The sequence below is a fragment of the Netta rufina genome (assembly GCF_964035555.1).
Source record: "Netta rufina genome assembly, chromosome: 1".
Classification (NCBI taxonomy): domain Eukaryota; kingdom Metazoa; phylum Chordata; class Aves; order Anseriformes; family Anatidae; genus Netta; species Netta rufina.
The window spans coordinates 175,141,803-175,164,310 of record NC_140123.1 but is presented as its reverse complement, the minus strand read 5'-3'; the positions used below and the strand labels follow the sequence as shown (position 1 = coordinate 175,164,310).

The following is a 22,508-nucleotide window of genomic DNA, read 5'->3' as shown; positions in this document are numbered from 1 at the left end:
GTTCAGAGTTAGTTGTGTGGTGGTTGCCTTCTGTCAACCTCAACTTGGTGTGTTTGAAAGAAAGGGATGTTCCTTATTCAAATCAGGCTAAATATTTATTGTGCATACTTACTATTATGTAAACATATTAAGCTATTTACATATAAACATATTAAATTGCATGTAACAGCACAGTCAGGTTTGTAATTTGCTTTGACACAATACTGCAATTTGGACAATTTACCACAATGACTCTTTGTAAACCTATGGCTGCTCCTTGATGGGCAAGGACAAAATCTGCTTTGTTTTCTGACTAAAATGCTTTACAAATGTTTCTTTTTGAAAGGACTGCATGGTAGATAGGTTGTAAGCAAATCTATTTTTTGTTGTTTTTGTTAAAAATAAGCTTGTGAATCACTTTCAGTGCAGTGTCAGGAGAAAAGAACAAACAGTTTTTAAAAAAATGAACTATTTATTTTGACAAGTCATTGCAGACTGTCACTAAAGTGGTATTGAGAAACAGAGATTACAGTCCTGCCCTTCAGAGTTCAGCATCAGCATTATATGGGATATAAATACTGTAATGCTTCTGTTACTTATAGTGAAATTTGAGTTCCAGTAAATTCAGAGAAGAGAACTGTAGTTTCTAGTAGGTACTACAAAAAGGTGATGAAATGTATTGGAACTCTATAATGAGAAAAAGGAGGAAGATCATGGAATTACTTTTATGTAATTTAAAGTTAAAAAAGCAGCTGCTTAAAAATGCTAAAAAATCATAAAGAATAAGGAGTGTAATAACATAATTCATCCTTATATACCCTCTAACCAACTTTTTGTTATGCATTACAAATATGCAGTATTTAGGACATCTAAATAGAGATTTTTTTTCATGATCATTTTATAACTTGGGATACAGTCAAGTAAAGTTAAAAAATCTACACCTCACAAATAAACATGTTAGCATTTTGTTTTGCCATGGCAGGATTTTCAGCTGCTCTCCTACTGAAAATTGTTCTAAAACATGATAGGAAATCAATATCTATTTTTTTAGTTTTTCTTTTAACTGCATCAGCACAATTGTTTAAGGCTGATGTAATGATGACAGGAAGAGTTAAGTCTCTAATTAAAATTACATTTAAAATCTGTGTAATGGAAATTGACAGATGCAGAAAAATGCAGAATTAAGCCTGCCTGCACACTCATCTAGTCCAACCCCCCTGCCAAGCAGGATCACCCAGAGCACATTGCGCAGGATGGCATCCAGGTGGGATATTTCCAGAGAAGGAGATATGGCATGGGATGGCATCCCATGGGATGGCATCCAGGTGGGATATCTCCAGAGGAGGAGACTCCACAACCTCTCTGGGCAACCTGTTCCAGTGCTCTGTCACCCTCACAGTACAGAAGTGTCCCCCCATATTCAGATGGAACTTCCTGGGCTTCAGTTTGTGCCTGTTGCCTCTTGTCCTGTCGCTGGGCACAACTGAAAAGAGACTGGCTCTGTCCTCTTGACACCCTCCCCTCAGATATTTACACACATTGATGAGGTCTCCCCACAGTTTTTCTCTTTTTCAGGCTAAGCAGGCCCAGTTCTCTCAGCCTGTCCTCGTATGACAGGTGCTCCAGTCCTCTCATCATCTTTGTAGCCCTCCTCTGGACTCGGTCCAGTAGCCCCATGTCCCTCTTGTACTGGGGAGCCCAGAACTGGACACAATGCTCCAGGTGTGGCCTCACCAGGGCTGAGCAGAGGGGGAGGATCACCTCCCTTGACCTGCTGGCAACATTCCTCTGAATGCAGTCCAGGGTACTGTTGGCCTTCTTGGCCACAAGGGCACACTGCTGGCTCATGGTCAGCCTGATGTCTACCAGGACTCCCAGGTCCCTATGCAGAGCTGCTGTCCAGCAGGTCAGCCCCCAGCCTGTACTGGTGCTTGGGGTTATTCCTCCCTAGGTACAGTACCCTGCACTTACCAAATTGAACTTGATGAGGTTCCTCTCGGCCCAACCCTCCAGCCTGCGGAGGTCCCTCTGAGTGGCAGCACAGCCCTCTTGGGTATCAGCCACCCCTCCCAGCTTTGTGTCATCAGCAAACTTGCTGACGACGTGTTCTGTTTCATCATCCAGGTTGTGATGAATAAGTTGAACAACACTGGACCCAGTACAGAGCCCTGCAGGACACCGCTAGGTACAGGCCTCCAAACAGACTGTACCACTGAGCACAGACCTCTGAGCCCTGCCATCCAGCCAGTTATCAGTCCACCTCACTGTCCGCTCATCTAGGCGACACCTCCTGAAAATGCATTTCACCAGCATTTGCTTCACCTGCAGTTTCTAGTTCACACCAGGTCCCTGTGACCACCAAAATTTAAGACAGGCTCCGCCAGAAACCTGACGGAGATGTCTTGGCTGTGTGAAGTGCTGTGTGAAGGCATCGCTCTGCTGGCCAGGTCAGTAGCTGAGACCTTGACTGTGTATGTTTTGTGGCATCAGGCTGCTTTTACTTTAGAGTGTGAAAGCTGAGAACTGCAGTCCTCCCTGACTAAGGCTCACCTTCCTCAGTTGGAGAAAGCCCCATCCACACTGAACCATGTGAAAAAGAAGGGAGAGAGCATATCCGAGCAGTAATTCTCTGCAGGCTGTTGGCACATGCCCTCACAGCTGGGCTTTGACTGCCTGTGTCAGGTGTAGGGGTGGCTGTGGAGGAGGTGGCGTGACTCATGCAGAGGTGCGGGGCACAGGCCCAGCCACAGGTGGGGGGGAAGCATGAGCCCAGTGTGTGGTTTGTGGACAGCATTGGGAGACTTGGGAGACTGGGACATTTTCCTAGGACAGTGGAACCACCCCATTTCCCTCTGAGGTGGTTGGATGGACTTGGTTGCACTACCTGCCTCTGCCTTGGTTTCTTCAGCAGTAGAATCGGTGTGGTGATATTTTTTTTCTTTTGTCTAAAGAACATTGACTTCCATGTGTGAAAGCAGTGAACAAAGGTGAAGTATGTTATCGGCCTTGTTGTAGTGTTTGTCATGGCCCTTTTCCAAGTGCAATGCTTCTGAGGCATGGAAAAGAAAAACTTTGGTATCAGAGTACGTTGGTTTATGTATCCTGAAGTGAAACCCAAAAGCTTAGGAGCATTTTAACACTGTTATTTTAAAAAGGAAAGCTTGTATCTTAATATGTGAAAATTTCAGGTGGTTTGTGTGTGAGATGCAAGTATCGAATGGGCAAGTGCAGTATGGTGAATGCATAAAGATGGCTTACCTTAAAGCACCTTTGGGACATCTGTAGGTCTATTTACATCTTCAGCTTAGAGCTCTCTGTTTTGACATTGTTTGCTTGCAAAACAATGGTGAGTTTTACAGTAATATATAAGGAAGTTGTTTCTCTGACCTCAGTTGATCACATACATAAGTACTCAAACCTTCTGGGCCGTGGGCCATTTTGTATTCATCTAGTACCTTATAAAGTTGTCCCTCACTGTAGTATCTCAGAATCTAGAAGTGGTACGTGAAAGCTACCCATACCTGGCAGTCAGTTTTGTAGGCTAATAAATTATTACCACGTTAACTGGTGTGTTCAAACTCATTAGAACAGCTGGGCATTTAATTAGATACCATGGCATCAGATTTAATCCAAACAGTGGTCTGTGAGGAACCAGTACTGCAACATATTTGTCATCATAGAAGATGTTGACTTTGGCAGTTTATTGTTCACTTATTGTAGGAAAATGGAATAATCTTATTTGATTTTATATGTGTATGTCAAACTATCTGCAGAATATTATAATAAAACATTTTAGGAGCTTTTATTTCCAAACAAAAATAAGACCAAGTAAATACGAACAGATGCTTTGTGCCTTTTAATTCTTACTTTGTAGAAAACCTTTGATTTCAGTCAGGAGAACATTAACATTAGTTCAGCCTGGTTGAACAAAAACACTTTTTAAAAGTGTGTTTAATTGATTATAGCATCTCTTATGAGCAGGCAAACAATGTCTAGAAGCCTTGTCAGCTACCAGGGAGTATTCACAGCTAATTATCATAAGGAACTGCTATCTGAACAGCAGAGGGAAAAGAGTGAATGATTTTTTTGTAAGGATTTTGTGTCCTAAAGATGATCTTTAAATACTAGATTGTGCCTACAGACTCAACCCAGTACAAGGCATGTTGTAGAAGATGCTTGAGATGGGAGAACAGGCAACAGAGGCACTGTGACACAGATAGCTTGCTTATTTATTTATTTATTTATTTATTTATTTATTTATTTATTTGGATGTCTTCATTTTTTTCCTCTCCTGTTCTTCATTATTTGGGGTTGTCTGGGAATAATCTTTTCGGGGTATAAGGTGGTTTGTTTGCTTTTCCTTCCCCACGTTCTCTTGTGTCTGTGAGCACCTTGTTATTGATGGCTTTCTTGATAGAAAACTGGTGAGCTTTTATAGGTTTGTGGGCCATTCCATCCAGCTACAGAAACAGACATGGAGAGGAGGATTTATTTTTTTAATACAATTTATCCCATAATCTTCTGTCTGTGGAATACAAAAAGGAGAAAAGAAGAAAGTGTTTTTTCAAAGCATTTCAGTATCCAAACAGTGTGTCCCTTGTTCTGCAGGTGAACCCAGAACTGTGGGCTGAGGACCTGGGCCACCTGCCTTATACAGTAAACAAGAGGAGTCTCCAGTTTTCTACTGCTTTTACCCAGCGAAGCATATAGAGCAGGGCTACCATCCATGCTGCCTGTATCTCTTGCTGAAATCCTTGGAAGTCAGGGAGGATCAAAAGATACGCAGCAAAAATCTGTATCATCTTGATAGATGCTATTTCATGGCAATTTTTATATTTTGAGTTGGCTGAGATCAGGATTCTTGCGTGGAAAAAGAGCTCCCTGCCTCTTTGCTTCCCCTGTCCTTTACTGGTCATTGGGCACAGCACTTACAGCGCTCCTTAATATTCCCCCAGGACCATGATGGCCATTTCTGGCATCGCTCCATCACGTGTGCCCTGGACCATGCAGCTCTTTGGTAGGGTGATGCTGACAGACAGCAGAAAGCAGCTCATTTTGCCTCCTTTTGCATCTTTTTATCTGTATTCTGCATAGTTCTGTCACACAGAGACTATAAAGGTCATTCTCCTTCAGTTAAATGTATCTTATGTTCTGATTACCTGACCAGAATGAAATTTCTCCTTATCTCACAGAAAACTTTTTGAGTCAGACTGTCACATAGACTTTAAAGCATTTCCTAAAACAAGTTTTTCATTTTTACACGCTGAAACGCAGGCAGTGAAAAACATGACTTTGCTTGAGAATCTGAGCGAACCATGTTAATGCTGCTTGCAAAAGGCATTGCATGTGAGTTGTGGAAGGGTCATCTGCGATGCTTTTCTATTGTTGAGCTTGCTGCAGGTTTTCAATCCAGGCTTTGATTGAAATTTTTGATTTTATTCTTGCCAACTTTGGGGACTTGTGACCACAGGTTGCAATCAAAGGTGTTATAAAGGCTGCAATTCTAAGAGGAAATATATATCTATATCTATATTTCCAAAATCAAGAAATTACTTTGATCACGTTTTTCACAATTTCTTCTGAGTTGAATGCTTATTTCTTCTTTAACAACAGAAGACCTTTCTAATGGTAGTAGCTTAATAATGTAATAGTAACATTACCATCTACATAGTAAGCAATGAGAACTGCATTAAGCTTTTATGTTTGACTTTGTGTGCAGAAAAACATATTTTGATTTCACATTGAATTTTACAGGCAAATTAACTTGATGAAAAGCGATACTGAAGTGAGAAAGAGACAGTGTATCTGTAGCTTTAAAGATAGCTTAGAAGATAAAAATAGCAAGTGTTTGGTTTTGGAAATAGCTCACTGTTTACAAACTTGGTGGTGCAATCCAGTGGGAGCAATAAACTCATTTATTGCAGAGCTTCACACTTATCTCTCCTGTCCTATCCCTTCTCATGCTGAGAGCACCGCTGCCACTAAATGACAGTGACATTGTTTCTGTATCAATTTGCGATGTGAGCATACACTAGAGCAGATAACTGTCGATGTGTGCCCATTCAGAGCTTAACAAACTCTCTTAAGGAAGTTAGTGCACTGCTAATAACCCTGCCATGTTTACAAAAGACAACTCATGCATAAAACAAAGTATTCTTCCTTTAAAATATGAGAAAACTAAGGATTAAGAAGACATCAAATGAATAAAAGCAGAATTTACAATGAGGTGAGTGTGTAACTTCACTGAACAGAATATAGACAGGCAATTTTGCTATGAGATCCTCATTTATATACATCCAAACCTATCTGAAGTGTTTCAGATTATCAGGACCTGATATCACAGATATTTCAATCACAGTTGAAAAAAATTAGAAAAAAACAATGTTCTAAGTATTTTATATACATATACATGTATACATGAATATATACTCAACACAATCGAAACATTCAGCAAGTGAGATTTAATGCCTATGGAGAGTAGAATTATTTTTACATAGCAATGTGAGAACAAAATCTTATTAAAACTCGGGGAATAAAAAAAATAGTATACTGGAAAAAGTATATTAAAAAGTACTGTGTCATTAATTTCTGAAAATATAGTTAATGAGCTTAGTAATATATAGGCTTTTATAATTAAGGTATTTCTTGGCAAGAAAGCAGGTGGTTGAATACGAAGCATGACTTTGCCCATGTATGTTGGGAGAGCACATATTTAATGACTGCTGAAGACAGATGGATGTTCTTCAATGGCTATAAAAAAAAGTCTGCTCTAGACTGATTACCTTAGGCTGCCCTGAAACTGATGCTAAGAGCCTAAGTGAACAAGACAAAAAACACTCTCTATAAGAGGGCAGTGTCTCTTACTCTTCTTGCAGCTCAGCCCCCTTTGTGTTTCAGAACTTCTCCTTGGCATGCTTCTCCCTTTTGATGAGTTCAGAGTTTCCTGCCAAACAACCTGGTGTTTGTTTGCTTTAGGTCAGACTCACTATGGCTCTGACTATCCTTAGGGATGTTACCTTATTATTTTGTTTGTTTGTTTTTGGAAATCTGCTGAATTTATCCAGGTTAATGAGGTTCCACTGGCAGTGCCAGAGGAACTCTAGTGCACTCTACTCTATAAGGACTTATAGAATTAAAATTAGATACTTACAGAAAGCCTTTCTACAAATGCTCAAGAAGTTCAGCTGTTAGCATCATGATTCTTATTAATTGCACAGTCCAACCACAACAGCACTTCTGAACATATGAAAAATAATTAATAGAAGCTATAAGAAAATTCCCCAACACAATGTGCTTGACATTTTTCTGGCCAAGAACTAAGGTAGCTACTTAGAGCTTTTATTCATTGTTCATTCCATATCACATGTATGTACAGGGAAGAAGTGCTATGTCACAATAAATTAAGGTGTATTTATGACAATGATATTTAAAATGCCAGTTCTGGAAAGCCAGGAGTTGCTAATGTTTCTTTTCTAGTTGATTTGCATGTCAGGTTTTACCCTGCATTGCTGTCTATTCTTGCTTACTCAGGAGATCGCTGTGCTATACAGGAGATGAAATTTTAAACTGTTCTAATGGTACAAAGCCAAATGGGTAGGAAGAGATGCATGTCTTTGTAGATTGACATTTAAGTCACCGTTCTTGGGGACAGAATGATGTCCCTTACCTTTTGTGTCAGACAACAGCAGCACTGGCGTTTGGGATGACAGTTTATATCTTTCATTCTTTGATAGAATGTCTTATTTGCTAATGTAAAAATGATTGGGTCGAGGCAGCTACTGATGCTGCAGATGATCTCTGTGATCTGATAAACAGCAAACAACATATTTGTGCTTCCACAGGGTGCTTGACAAGTTATTTTGTAAATTAGTGTCACCATCATCATGACATGATAAGGCGTGAAACAAACAACAAATAAAATCATAGCAGCTGAAATCAATAAAAAAGGCCTAATGATTCTGTTCCTTCTCTGCTGGCGTTTACTGAGTTGTAGCAATGCTTTGAGAGTCAACATATAGCATGTAAAGATGACTGTGACTGGAATTAGGAATCTCAAGACAATCTTGGAGAGTACAAATGGCATGGCAAATTGTAAAGGTCCTCCAGTGCTATCCTCGTTACTTGGGATGTCATGTCTTCCCATTTCAATTGTGTAAAAGATCTCTGGCACCGATGCAGTGACTATGAAGATCCATACAGCAATAGTACAAGACGTGGCCTTTCCTTTGTCCCACCACGTTAATGAACTGATAGGATGGACAGCACCTACGTATCTGTCAAAACTGATGAATGTCAGGAAGCAGACACTTCCGTAGATATTAATACTAAAAAATAGTCTTATGATGTGATAAAACGTTTGACTGGAATAGTCATCTGGCCTCTGGAGACTATAGTATACTGAAAAAGGTGCCATGAGAATCCAAGTGAAGTCACACAGTGCCAAATTAAACAGAAATATGCTGTTAGTAGTCCACGTCTTCCTGCAGCACACATAATGTCGCAGGGCAAGTATGTTGCCTAGAAATCCCACCAACAGAATGAAAAAGCAAACCAGAATCAGCAAATAACAGTACCACTCCAGCTTAGAATTGGTGTTGCAAATGAAAATGCATGTGCTGTTCATCGTCTTTCCATAGAGTGTGCCTGAAGGGGAAAAAGAGACCAACAGATTTTAAACAAAAATGTGCCAAGAACCTCGCTCCAAACAATGAAAGAGATGTTAATCTGTAAGGTTTGCCCAAGCTGGAGCTTGTTTGACAGTCATAAAACAGTCATTTATAGCTCAGAATCCACAACAACGTTTGATAGGAAGACAGGCATTCCTTAACACAAAATGACTTCCACAGGTGTGTTCACAGGCATAGGTCAGAATATAACAAGAGCTGCAGTGATGACCTGCTAAATAGAGATTGCATTATTGAGCTTTGCACATTTACCCAATGAACTTACAAAAAGTTAGTTCACACTGTACTGAATAAAGTGAAGATGAAAAGTGATTTCTCTAGAAGCTCAGCAATGAAAGCAGTCAAATGACTTTGCAGAAAGATAGAAAGCCATATGTTCACCTCCCAGTGTATTTTACAGGTGGGAAATGTTTGCTCTCTAAATGTATTTTGTTAATTATTGAAACACTGTACTTTAATCTGGGATGCCTGGACTGTTTCCCTACATGATTTTCCACAGTGTTTGTGAATATCAAACTTTGTATACATTTTTTTCTTCAACTAAAATTTATGAGATGACTTTGTAAATTGTTTAAAATATAGTCACCGTAATAGGTACAATACAGTTAGGTAACATTTGCTTTACAATGTGTTCCGTTAAAAGGAATTTTAATATGTATAGGGAAATTGTTTTTTCCTAAAATCATCCTGGCTAGACACCATGTGTGCTTTGAATTACATTGTGTTTCCCATCTCTCCGCGCCTTCCTTTTGGATAGCTATGAGTGAAGGCAGTAACAGTCCATTCCATTTGTGTTGTCAGTATAAATAAGCTCTGAACTGGCTACAAACAACAAGGACATAGCTGCATGAGGCAGTTGTAATGCCAAGGATTCCTGATCCCATCAGGTTCCTGGACAAGGACTGTAGGTAGGTCTGAATGGAAGGAGGCAGCCAGTTCTGCCACCTGCTCCACTTTGCTCTAAGTAGTCTGGATGAAGCCTGGATGTGTAACCCTGTGACTGCTCTAAGGCAGTTACAGACTGGAACTAATAAATCCCCTGTCCCCTTTGTTACCTTCAGTTTACTAGACTTCACTCTGGGATGGGTTATATGGAGTTAGTTATGTATCTGGAGGTGCTGGAACTGCACAGCTTGGTAAGATGCATTTGGAGCTCAGAGTCACATTAGAAAACGTGTTTGCATTTGCCTATGTTGGTTTCCCATATTCTTTGGATTTCCTGTGAAGCTCTGTAGGCGTTTTCCGTGAATCCAATGAATCTTGGGGTTTATATTTGGATTTTCTAAAAGGTTCTCACTGTCTCTTACTTATTCATTGTATTATAGCAGAGCTGAGAAGCCATAACCGATACTGGATTTTTGAACACCATGCATTGCAATTGGTGTGAATGCCTTACAACCTATCAAACAGGTTGGATACAATCAAAGAGGTGCAGAAAGAAATCAAACCTTTTTCTGAGGCAACATAAATAGCAGGAGAAGAACAGGACAAGAACTAGTGGTTGTCCATCAGAATTTGAAGGCTTCTCTACAATCAAGACCCAGTTTCAGTGCACCTGAGTAGACATAATCAGCATACCCTGCCATGTCCTGAGAATACTGGAGCTACACTGATGTCCAGTAGATGAGCATATGTGCTGTAATGATTTCAGCAGTGACTTTTTTTTTTTTTTATCAGACTTTGATGAAAGTAGGATTGGGCTTTCAAAGCTAAAAATGCACATTTTTGTGGTTAAGTTTCCAGCTAAACCGTTTCAGCTGTTGGTGGAGATAGCCAGGAACACTAAATGGGCAGAAAGATCAATCGCATGATGGGTCATCCAAAATTAAAGGAGTATCTTTGATTTGATGAAGGGCTCGATATTAAAATATTAGTCATATGCCCAAGAAAGAGTTGAAGTTTGTGAGCTCCAGCACCCATAATTAAGACAAGGAAGTGTACTAAAGTCATGGGTAGGAATTGTATGTCGCTCCTGTAAGAAGCAATGTAATGAATCCAACTGTCTTATGGGCTATGGATATAAGGTTGCTAGAAAAGTTTTAATTTTAGAACAGTGACCTATAGACTCAGTTTTTCTATCTGTCTATAGGGTTATCTCATTTCCTGGACCTGAAAGAGATATGTCTTAGATCTGTGACTCTCTAACAATAACTATCTACAAGCTCCTCTGTCATTTTCCCCTAGCAGCATCTGCAAGCTGTAACAGAAAGTCCAGAGAGTTTCTCTTTCTAGAAGAAGTCATATTTCTTAATGCTTTTGATTATAGAAGATGTAAGACCTGATCTGAATATAAGTTGACTTACTGTGGCTCACTATGCTGTCCGTGACTGATGAGCTGATTTCCTTCCTGGTTTGTTGCCGTGTCCTAAATCATGAAGTCTCTACTTCCCTCTGTTCTCCTTGTACCTGTGATATGGCCTCCAAAGTCTTGAAGTAGATAGATGAACATGTTTGATTAAAAAATAACATTTTGATGAAACTCCTTTTGGAGCTAAGAAGCACTGTATCACTGAAGAGAATCTGATCTATGTATACAGCTAATTGCAGCTCACAGTTTATCACTATTAATCATTTATATGGCATTTAACTTGTACTTCCAAAGTTCCATTATGTTTAATGAGTTTGTTTATTTTTAAAGTATTTACTTCGATATGAATAAGTATATCCTAGGAACCATTCTTCCACATCATGTCTGTTTATTTTTATTTTTTTTTACATTTGTAACAAGGTCGTAATGTCCTGATGTAAAGATTAAGCTGAATTAACAGCTTATTTTATGTAATTTTGTTCCTTATCCACTTTCTCTTTGTCCCTTGCTCCTTTTTGCTTGCTAGTCTTTACAGTAAATGTCCTTATTTTACAGCAGCTGTTTTGTTTGGATTATTCTAAGAATTTTATATGGTTACCCTGTGTAGGTTTTCCACACTTCTGCCTATTCACATATCAATCTACTTCTGTTATGTATTTCTCAAAGTGTACCCTTTTAGCTCATTACATAAAAAGAATACACTGGGGACAATAAGTAATACAGAGCTGTATTTGTATGCAGTGGGATCAGTACATTGTACTGATAGCCAATTCCTTTCTTCCTAATGACTCAATCTGTATTGCAATTAAGCTACTATTTCTTTCATTAAAAATGATGTTCATGTACTTACTTGGGGGTTAATGAAATCCCATATGGCAAACATTAACTACAGTAGAGTGTTAGATAATGTTTAAGAATTTTCCTATCAGAGGCAATATTTATGAAAAGATACTTTAAATAATATGAAATTTATGCGTGTACATACTAATCAGTGTGCAGTAGCTAAGTAAAATAAATAAATATATATTTCTGTAGAGAATACAAGTGGGATGAATATGTAATAAATCTTTCTCTTACCTGTTTTAGGACTGCTGTAATTATCTCTTTTACAGAAGTCTAGATTCCAGGCTCTGGTGTTTCTCTCCATTAATCAGGATCTTCTAAAATCACCACTCTGTTTTGCAAGTGCTGTTTTTAATCCAAGGTTTCAGTAGTATTCCATATGCAATGGCAGCTCTTCATGGAGCAAGTGTCAAACTGTAAGAGAGAGATCATTTCATCATTATGCCCCTCCCCTCAATCAGTCAAGACAAATTGCTATTACCATAGCAGCCTCCACTTGCTTTTCAGGGAAAGGGACTTACTGCAAATCCAGTCTGGCTTGGTTTGGGACTTTCATTGTTGCTAACATGACAGAGAAGAGTGGAGGGGCCTGGGTCACATATGTGTGTATTTGCACCTTCCTTTTTTTGCCCCTCCTTCACTGCCAGAACTGCTGCCCTTCTGAACTGGGCAGTGCACCTGTGCTGCTCTTGCCTGCTGCAGAGCTTGGTTAGATACCTTTATTTTATTTTAGGAAAGGGATGGATGAGACTGAGAGAGGTTTAGAAGAGGAAAGGAGCAGTAAGATCAGATGTAAAGATCTGGAAACTGTGTAAAATGAGATTGTTTGGACAGGTGAAAAGGCTAATGGGTGACAGGACAAAGAGGTGAGAAACTGATGTATTTAGGACAGTAAAGGACAGAGAGAAAAAAAGTAAGAGCACAAGATAGAAAAGGAAAACTAGCCTAGGCAAAATACGTTCCTGAAGAAAACGTGACAAAAGTTTCTCCTATTACCTACGATGAGAGTAAGCAGAGCTTTTTTTCCAAGTGACAAGACATACTAGTATGCTTTGAAAAATGCATTCTCTGCAGAATGAAGAGAGAGGTATATCACATCACATGATTAAAGCACCTACATCTAACTATTTAAAACAGTACCAGATTCTAGACAGGCTTCGACTTTGCTCTCTTAATGAAGTCAGGGAAGCACATAACATATGTCAGGGGACATGCTTTTACTTCAAATATTTCACAGAAGAAAGGCTTTTTTAAGCTGATGAAGAGAAAGATGATGTATGAGTCAGTAACATTTTTAACATTGGAATTGAATTGTAATGGTCTGTAATCTTTCTCAGCTTCTCTTAAATGCTGTTATGAGTAAACTGATGTTGCATTCTCTCTTTTTTCCTTTAGATTTCATATTCAGTGTGTAATTGCAAATAGATCACAGAATTTCTAGGTTGAAAGAGACCTCTAGATCATCGAGTCCAACCTCTGACCTAACACTAACAAGTCCTCCACTAAACCATATCCCTAAGCTCTACATCTAAATGTCTTTTAAAGACCTCCAGGGATGGTGACTCCACCACTTCCCTGGGCAGCCTGTTCCAATGTCTAACAACCCTTTTGGTAAAGAAGTTCTTCCTAACATCCAACCTAAAACTCCCCTGGCGCAACTTTAGCCCATTCCCCCTTGTCCTGTCACCGGGCACATGGGAGAACAGACCAACCCCCACCATGCTACAGCCTCCTTTAAGGTACCTGTAGAGAGAGCCTCCTTTTCTCCAGGCTGAACAAGCCCAGCTCCCTCAGCCGCTCCTCATAAGACTTGTTCTCCAGGCCCCTCACCAGCTTGGTTGCCCTTCTCTGGACTCACTCGAGCACCTCGATGTCCTTCTTGTAGCGAGGGGCCCAAAACTGAACACAGTACTCGAGGTGGGGCCTCACCAGAGCCGAGTACAGGGGGACAATCACTTCCCTAGCCCTGCTGGCCACACTGCTTCTTATGCAAGCCAGGATGCTGTTGGCCTTCTTGGCCACCTGAGCACACTGCTGGCTCATATTCAGCCGACTATCAACCATCACTCCCAGGTTCTTCTCTGCCAGGCAGAAATAGGATACAAAAAAAATGTGCATAAGGAACTGAGATTTTTCTCTGTGTGTGAGCGGTGGAAAAATGAGGACTCTAGGGTCTTATTTTGCAATATTGAAGTGAGGCATTATAACTGAGCACTTGGTAAATTTTAGTTTAAAAAAAACTGCTTGGTAGTTGATTGGCCTTTCTTATATTGCCTTATAAGTAAAAATGATAGCAACTATATTGCTGCTAAACATGTTAAATGATATCTGTTGGTACAAAGCCCTTTTGAAATCCCTGCTAGGATGTTAGGTGTTGATCTTGCTGGGAGTCAAGCACTGAAAAAATTGTTCTAGACCTTTCCACCACTACTCCCTGACTTCTGTTTAGGTCATTAATTACTGAAAATACATAGCCCTTGCTCAGTAGGAACCATTAAAACCAAGTGTAAACTACAAAGACTGAGGAGAGTGTTGTACTGCATTACGACTTCTGTGGTAGGACAAGAAAAACAGTCTTGTTCTGACAAATGTGCAACATTGCATTTGTGAAACGATGAAACATTACCATAAGAAACAATCAGCTCAGATATTCTAGGGAACATTTAATTCTCTGTGATGCAGTGACAACATTTGGTGAACATTTCTGGCTAGGAAATGAATAATAATTACATCGTAAGTATAGCTATAAGCTCTATTCTGATTTGAGACACTTCTTTGTTTGCTTGGTGGTTTAGTTGTTTATTTATTTATTTATGTTACCACTTATGGACTTAATCATTTTGGGGACTTGTGGTATAATGTAGCAAAAGTCAACACCATAAAAAAAGAATATTACTATCTTCCATTTTATGGATCAAGGACCTGAGTGCAGAGGGTAAATGATTTGTATGTAACATAACAAGATGTCTCTGGTAGAATTCAAATCTGACTCTAAATCTGATGGCATTTGCCTGGTGTATATCACTTGGGAGGTGACCCCAGCCGAACACTTCAGTAGAACTGGCGTCTACGCCCCCTGATGTACTTCAAGAAGCTCAGACTTTTTCAGGGTTTCAGATGCTGCCATTAAATGGGTGGCAGATAAGAACACATGGCAGCTTTATAACCTCAGAAAAGCAGGGAGCAATGAGATTGCACAGTATTATCTCAGTTTTGTTGTGAGGAAGGGTGATTATTTACATACTTACTAACCATCTATTCACGTGTACTTTGGGCTTAAGCAAGAATCATCTTTGGTCCTGCAGTCACCTGCTCAGAGAAGCACATCTCTTTTTCTCATTAGCCCAAATGTCCTGAATCCTCCACTTCTGTTCTATGTTCATGTTTTTCACAACGTAGACCAGCACATAAGAAGAGATCTCTATCACCTCATATGATAGTTGATCTGACTCTGTCTATAGTCAGTGGAAAGAGACAGGCAATCATAAAGAGCTAATGACTGTTTTTACTGCTCAAGAGTCTGGCAGCAAATAATGGATTTGTACAGCCTGAGGTACTTCTGAATTTATAGACTTGTTTCTCTGAACACTGTGCAAATGCCACTAAATGTGGCTCTTGCCTCCAGGTCTAATTCTGTGAGATTTTCCCTGCTGTGGTATTTGGTTTAGAATTTTTGGATGTAGCAGTTTCTAGAAAATGGGGTGGCTTATTCCCTCCCCATCCTTCAGGTCCATCACTCCCTCCCAATTCTACACAGATGTTCAGCACTACTGTTCACTGAGTCTCAAAGTCAGCAGGTTGGTGGACCTAATAAATAGGAGGAAAAATTATAATTATTCTTTTTCTAGATGGGTTAGTTCACCACTCTTGTTCACTTGTGCATAGCTGCTCAGCTTGCTGTGCCAGCATTAGAGCACAGTGGGTACAGATGTTAATAGCTGGAGCAGGGAAACAATAAAGGCTGCTTGATCAACGTGCAGAATTACATGTGGTGTATGTGAAACCACAGCCACATTTTGCACACGTACCACAGGACCTGACGTGAACTCCTTCAGAGGATCAGTTTAATGATTTTGATTGCAGAATCAGAACCTCAATCAGTTTGTCACCAGTTTGTGGGAAGCAACCTTGTAATTTTGTACGGACAATCTCTGTCCATGCTGACCTGCAAAAGACTGGTTTGGTTGCTTGATACCACATCTGTCCTCCCCACACAAAGTGAAATAATTGGATGTACCAAGACATACAGTTTAGGACTTTATTTTGTTTTTGTTATCATGTAAATATATATGCTTACTGACTGACTAAAATATGGTTTCTTGTAATATTCATACGACAGGTCAGTTGCTTCGTCTGAAGATGTTTCGAGAGGACCACGGGTCTTGGATGACAATGTTCTTCAGTACTATCCTCTTCCTCTTCATTTTTTCTCACATTTATAACCTATTCCTCATTATGGAAGGGAATATGAGGTAGGTTGCAGAGTTTTATTCTCTCTTTTTTGCTCTAGGATATATTCCATTGGAAACTTGTCATATTATGCTACTTTAGAATGATCAAGAGATTACCAAAATGTAAAAATAGTAGTATTCACCATCTTTTTTATTATTTCTGTGTTCTGAATTTAGGTAGAATAATAATTCAGTTGGTTAATGAACCGAAACTTTAATCCTCTTGGCTACAAAAAGAGGGATCCTTGCCAAATGATAGCAACTATTACTTCAGGGTACTAACAAACATTATATCAAATTCTTTTGATTTGAAGTTACAGCTCAGCAAATCTGATTTGAAGTGAAGACTGAGTAGTTTAAAAGTATAAACATTACTATTGTCCATACTAAGGAAATTCAGAGGTAAAGCTAAAAGAAATTGAAACATCCACACCTGAGGAATCAGACACTCAAAACACAAACATTACATGTGCAGTACAGTGCTATTTTGGTTATGCAAAATAATACTTGCTGATCCAGTTTGTTAAAAAGATTCTTAAAAATCTGTATTTATTTAGTTTTCTTCCCATGAAATGCTCCAACAGGGTGAAGTTACTGTTGGTTGAGGGATGAACAGCTATCTTCTTATTATGTCTGGACTTATTTTAAACTGAACTTTTAATCTGAAATTTATGGTTTAAGAAAACTTGCTTTCTCTTATTGTGCACAAAACCATTTTCACATGCTGATTTTTGTGAGAAAACCTACATTATTACTCGTCTAATACAGGCAAAATGAGATCATTGGACAAAAAATACAGTTGATTTTTTTTTTTTTTTAATGAAAGGCAAGGTAGCATCTGAAGAGTTTTTAGCAAGAAATAAGAAACTCGATGTATATTTCAGTTGAATAACCATATCAAATAATAGAACGACTTGTTTTTAGCAAAATATCAAAGGCATATCAACAGAACCTGATGAAGTGTTATTAAATGGACCTTGGCATGGCATGTTACAAATCTTTGGCTGTCAACAAAAATACGCAGCGTATAAAGTCATCTTAACAATGTGACATAAAACAAACCCTGAGTAGAGAATAGATTGAGTGTCACTGAATGAAACCAAGTGCAGAGCAGCTGAGCTAATCATATGTCATGAAGACTAAATTGATTTGGGCAAGGTGGGTAAAACAGCAGAATCACCCAATATTTTAGAAGAAATGACCGGGAAATGATCATGGTAATGATGTGGTAAATATGAATAGGTGCCTAATAATAGGCAGAATAATCCTCCCTGCAGTAGGGAGCGTGGGAGCATTACAGCTTTCTGGCTTCCCTATTTACATAGTCATATGATTTATTGGTATTATGTTAAGATTTATATTTGGTATTTCTAAAGCTTCAGAAGCTATAACTGGCTATTAGGCAAACATTAACTGCTTTGAAAGCTGGCTCATGACTGGCAACCAGAGTTCACTTGTCCTTGTCAACATTCCTGTTGCCCCTATCTGTTACACACTTCCGTTAGCAGCACTGAGGAGATTGCGTGGCAATCAGTGTCCACGTTCATGGAAATAGATAGGCACAGCATATTTCTAAAATAGCTGGTGTTAGTCAACCTATCCTCTCACTTACTAGTCAGGTCCCTCCGTGCCTGAAACTGATGCTAGCCCTAGGTTTGTTACCATCATTTTGGGAAACTGATCATGGCGTGCTCCAGGAATCACCCTGACTTTCTGAAGTGTGTGGAGGCTTGGTAAGGCTGTTTGTGTGTGCATTGCAGCAAAAAGACAGCAAGCAGATAATGAATAAAAAGTGTCAGTTTCAAACTGCACAACCTAAAACATCAACCTAACAAACAGAGCTATTGGATCAGCCATTTCAAAGCCAAGATAGAACAATGTGTAATACTTACAAAAAGAGGATTTCTACAACAATAGGCAAACATCATTAAAGCCAACTACTTCACATTGTCTTAATACAATGTTTTAAGGAGTAGATTACTTTCTCCTGAGTAAATATAATCTTTGTGAAAGCCATTTGTTTCATGTTTTGTACTTGTGTACAAAACAACACCTCTGTACACGTATTTTGCTACAGAACCTTACTGAAATGACTGGCATCAGAAGAACTGGCTTCCAGGAGAAAGGTCAGAGTCCACCTGTATGATAGTTACAGTCTTTGTAGAGATAAGTAGACCTCATTCCCATGGGATCTTATGAAACACAGGCACTCAGAATACATATCTTTCCAATACAAAGCTTGTGGAAGACTTACAGATACTGTCTACTAAGACTGAGCAGAAAAAAGTTAGTTATTTTTACATATTTTTGCTCCTTGTTCTGTCTTTGGTTCACCTTGCCCTGTGTGCTGCCAAGAGTGATTCTGAAAAGTTCCCGTATGTCACATATTTGATGTCATCAATGAAAATTCCTCTGTGGCTCACCAATAGGAGAATCATATGTCTTGCATGTGCATGCCAGCCTGGGCGACTGCAGCAGAAGCAATATCCTGTTGAGAGGCTGATAAACTGATGCCAGGAGTGCTTTAAAGTCCTATCATGTTTCTATCTCTAAGAAGGTACATTTTGCCATTGCCAAGATTTTTATCTTTTTTTTTATGAGTATTTTTGAAGACACTTCACATGTGTCTTAATGTGGCAAAGTTGAGGTCTGGATGTATCCTTTAAAGGATAATGGCACAGACTGTAAGTTGCTGGAAAAAAGTAAAAAGAGAACGAGTTGCTGGTATTTGAATATACATTATACAGCTGTTTTCTAGGTGAAAGTGTAACTATTTGAACTGAAATTTTTGTGAGGGATTATAAAGCATCATTTTTAATTTAAGCCTCTTCTTTTTTTCAGCAACATTTCTTTTTCACCATTTATTGCATTGACCCACTGTACTTTGTTACTGCTCTTTTAGTCAGAGCTCGACATCTGGTTGAGGAAACATATTTGAAAAGCTGTCCGACAATGATCTGCAGCTATTATTTCTTATTCCTTCTCATCCCTGAAAATAGTAAGCAGAAGCCTAGACAGGCACAGAACCCAAGAAAAACAAGGTCTTTAACAGAGAATTTCTCTGTCAGTATTGTGTTAAGCCTACTGTGATGCTTTGGAAGACCAGACTGTGGAGACAGAAAGGAGGAAAGGATGCCTGCTTTATGCACGATAATTTAACCCAGGGCTGAAGGAAGGGTTAAGATAAAAGGATTTGCAGTCAGGCCTCATTTTACAAGGTCTGTGTCTCTTAGGTGCTATTTCAGGATAGGTAATTGTAGTTAAGGGATTTTTTCGTTAAGTGTGTTTTTAATTACTTACCAAACCATTCCTAAATAGTCAAGAGGCATGAAATGCCAACAGCAAGACAAAATTACTGGCAAGTTTGTGTAACCATCTTGAAGGCCCAGCAGGGTTGAGGCACAGGAACAAGGTGTTTGGTTTTTGGTCTAACTGGTCCTTCTGAGCAAGAAAGATATGGAAGAGAGAGGCTAAATATGAAAACAATCTGGAGGTAGGAAGGTTCAGCCATTATTCAAATGATTTAGAGATCTGGGGAACATACCAACACAATTCCCACAGAATAGAGTAGCAGGCCTTGTCAAAGCTGCTATGAGACTAAGGCAGAAAAAGTTGTTCTGTGTAAACCAAAGTAACCTTAAGGAGTGCTTTATGCTCAGATAAGGAGAAAAGATTTATTCTGGAATACTTTTAATACTAGAGGCACAGTAAAACCAATTGCAGAGGATCAGAAGAAATATTATCTTAAATGATGCCAGAGGCTGCACTGTGCAGTGGGAATGAGGCCATTTCATTTCCTCTGTAAATTGGGATTTTAAGGCTTTGAAGTAGTGAGAAGGGCATTACCGATTACATCTTCTCAATGGGTGTATGTCTACATTACCCAGCGATATAGTGCACTGAGAGAGGGATGCTGGTATGCCATGACGTGATGCATGTTGGCCTGAGGATCTGCTCTTCACATTCTGAGTCTTGCAATGGTTTTGTGCAGATGAACAGAAGTGCAAGGTCGGAATGCTATGGTTCATCTGCACAACAGTCCTCTGCACAACATGTCCAGAAGGCATAGCAAACAGGCTATCGGATGTCTAAAGTTGATGTCAATTTGTTTGCTCAGCACTTGTTTTTGCCCTCACATGGCTGAAAAAAATCCCTCCTTACTTACTCCATACTTTATCCATCTTACAACATCTGTGGGAGCCTGCTTTGAAACCTCAGTTCATATTCTGAATGTTATTTCCATTGACACAGGCCTGCATATACTGAACAGAAGTTGTTGTTGTTGTTTTCTTTTTTCTTTTTTCTTCTTTTTTTTTTCTTTTTTCTTTTTTTTCTTTTTTTTTTTCTTTTTTCTTTTTTTCTTTTTCTTTTTTCTTTTTCCCTTAGTTACAGAAAATAAGGAGATAGGGACTGCTCTCTTATGGAATCCAGCATCTGCTTTGCAGTTCTTCCATCCCAAAAAGTATCTAGCAGCTCCTGTCACTTAACCATAATGTTTTCTTTACCCACTACTCTGAAAATGGGGGGCAGGGGCGAGTTCCAGTTTGCTTGGAAGCTGAACTGGAGCACTGCCAATGCTGCTGGGCAAGGCTGAAGAGTATGATGTGGTGGTAGCACACCATGACCAGGTGAAGTGCCAATGAGGAGTGGCTATACAACTTTAATGTGGCATCACCATGGCTGCAGCATCAGAGGAAAAAAAAAATTCTTAGGATCCAATACCCATTATGAAGAGGGCAGTCACAGCACCTGATCTGTATGGGCTGCTGGCTGAACACCTCGGTCTGCCATGGGGAGACCTCCTCTGTTGTGGAGGTGGCTGTTGTGTGAGCACCATCCATGCTCGATTTCTTAGAATTGTCCTAATGATTTATTAAGGCCCATCAGGTGCCTGGCACAGAGCTCGTAGACTGTTGCCATGTGAGTAGGAGTGGCCATGCTGTGAGGAAGCGGCAGTGGAGGAGCCATTGCTAACAATCAGCCCCTTGGGGTCCCACCCGGCCCTTCTGTCCCCAGTCCCCATGTAGGGCAGGAATTGGGCATTTCCTCTATATAACCAGTGCCTCCTGGCCCGCCAGGGATAGTTTAGTGTCACTTTGTTGTGACAGGGTGAGTCGTTGTGACAGAGTTTATCCGACCTTCAGCAGGCCTCGGCACCCAGCCACTCACCTGGGGCAATGAATGCACCCAAGGTGGAGGCTCTGTGGGGCACTGAACTTGCAGTTGCATGGAAGCTGGATGTCTGTCTGTCAGGAGTGGTCACTGCACAGTCCCTCTGGGAACATGGTGTGCCAGCAGGCACATCTGGAGTCCCCCCACCCAGCCCTGAACAGGGTGACCCTGTCCATACAGCCCTCAGCAGGAGATTGATCTCCTAAGTACCTTCATGACCTTCTGGGAGGTGATTTAGGTCCTTAAAATGCTTATAATATCTTGCGCTGATGTTATTAATAACACCCAGCCAACGTTTCTGTTAGAAATAGTAAAACTGGAAAAGCAGGAATGCTGCTGAACATTTGCAGCAAAACCAAAACTATTATGTGTAAAAGCAAAGAGCTCATTGTGCTAAAGTAAGACCCTTAGAGGATTAAACAATAAAAACATTTCACAGAGTGACATTCCAGAAAGTTCAGGTCGGCATGACCTAGCTTGAAGACTTTTTAAAAACTTTTTAAGTACATACGTTCACATAATAAATGGTAACAAAGACAATGTGAGAATAACAAGTACTTTAAAAAATGTTTTACTGTATCACATACTTTAAAAAAGGAGAAAAAAAAAAAGAAAAAAAAAACGCACACAAAACCCCACCAACCGATCAGAGTCCAGCTCTGCCTGTTACATGGGGAAACTGGAGCTGTGTTGGGCTATGGATTTCTTAATGCTTTCCCAGTGATTCCCAGCTCACAGAATGCAGATCCAGTCAGCTGGCAAGCTCCAGGGTGTCCTCCCCCAGTTGCCTGTTAACGGGAGACTGTGCTACTTTGCCAGAGATCTGATTTCTGCACCTTGACTTTGGACTCAGTCAAAAAGCTAAAAGCAGTTGAAAGGCGGTAGCTCTCTCCTTGACCTTTTATTATCCCTTGTGTTGTACAGTGGCCAACCCTTTAGATGTTTACAGAATCCTCTTCTTGCCCACAGCCACTGCAAGAGGACTGATCCCATCACTGTGGTCTGTTCCATGTTTCAGTACCCTAAGTCCCCAGTACCAGAGGCATATGGTGTGCTACAAGGCATGCTGTT

General features: G+C 39.8%; 2 protein-coding genes across 5 annotated transcripts in view; one reads left to right on the top strand and one right to left on the bottom strand.

The window, feature by feature from the left end:
* The window catches only part of TMEM117 (transmembrane protein 117), a 212,957-nt gene that overhangs the window by 15,990 nt on the left and 174,459 nt on the right, over window positions 1-22,508 (top strand). For 3 of the 4 annotated variants that reach the window (XM_084285635.1, XM_084285633.1, XM_084285634.1), the window contains one exon: window positions 16,154-16,286. In XM_084285635.1, coding sequence (XP_084141761.1) covers window positions 16,154-16,286 — 133 coding nt within the window. Of the gene's footprint in view, window positions 1-16,153; window positions 16,287-22,508 lie in introns of those variants that run through there. The other variant, XM_084285636.1, reaches the window with a different exon arrangement.
* Window positions 7,021-8,602, bottom strand: LOC311219998 (P2Y purinoceptor 1-like; the record flags this gene model as incomplete). The annotated part of the gene is made up of 1 exon (XM_084303353.1): window positions 7,021-8,602. The coding sequence occupies one exon, from the start codon at window positions 8,600-8,602 to the stop codon at window positions 7,607-7,609; it is 996 nt and encodes a 331-aa protein (XP_084159479.1). The 3' UTR covers window positions 7,021-7,606.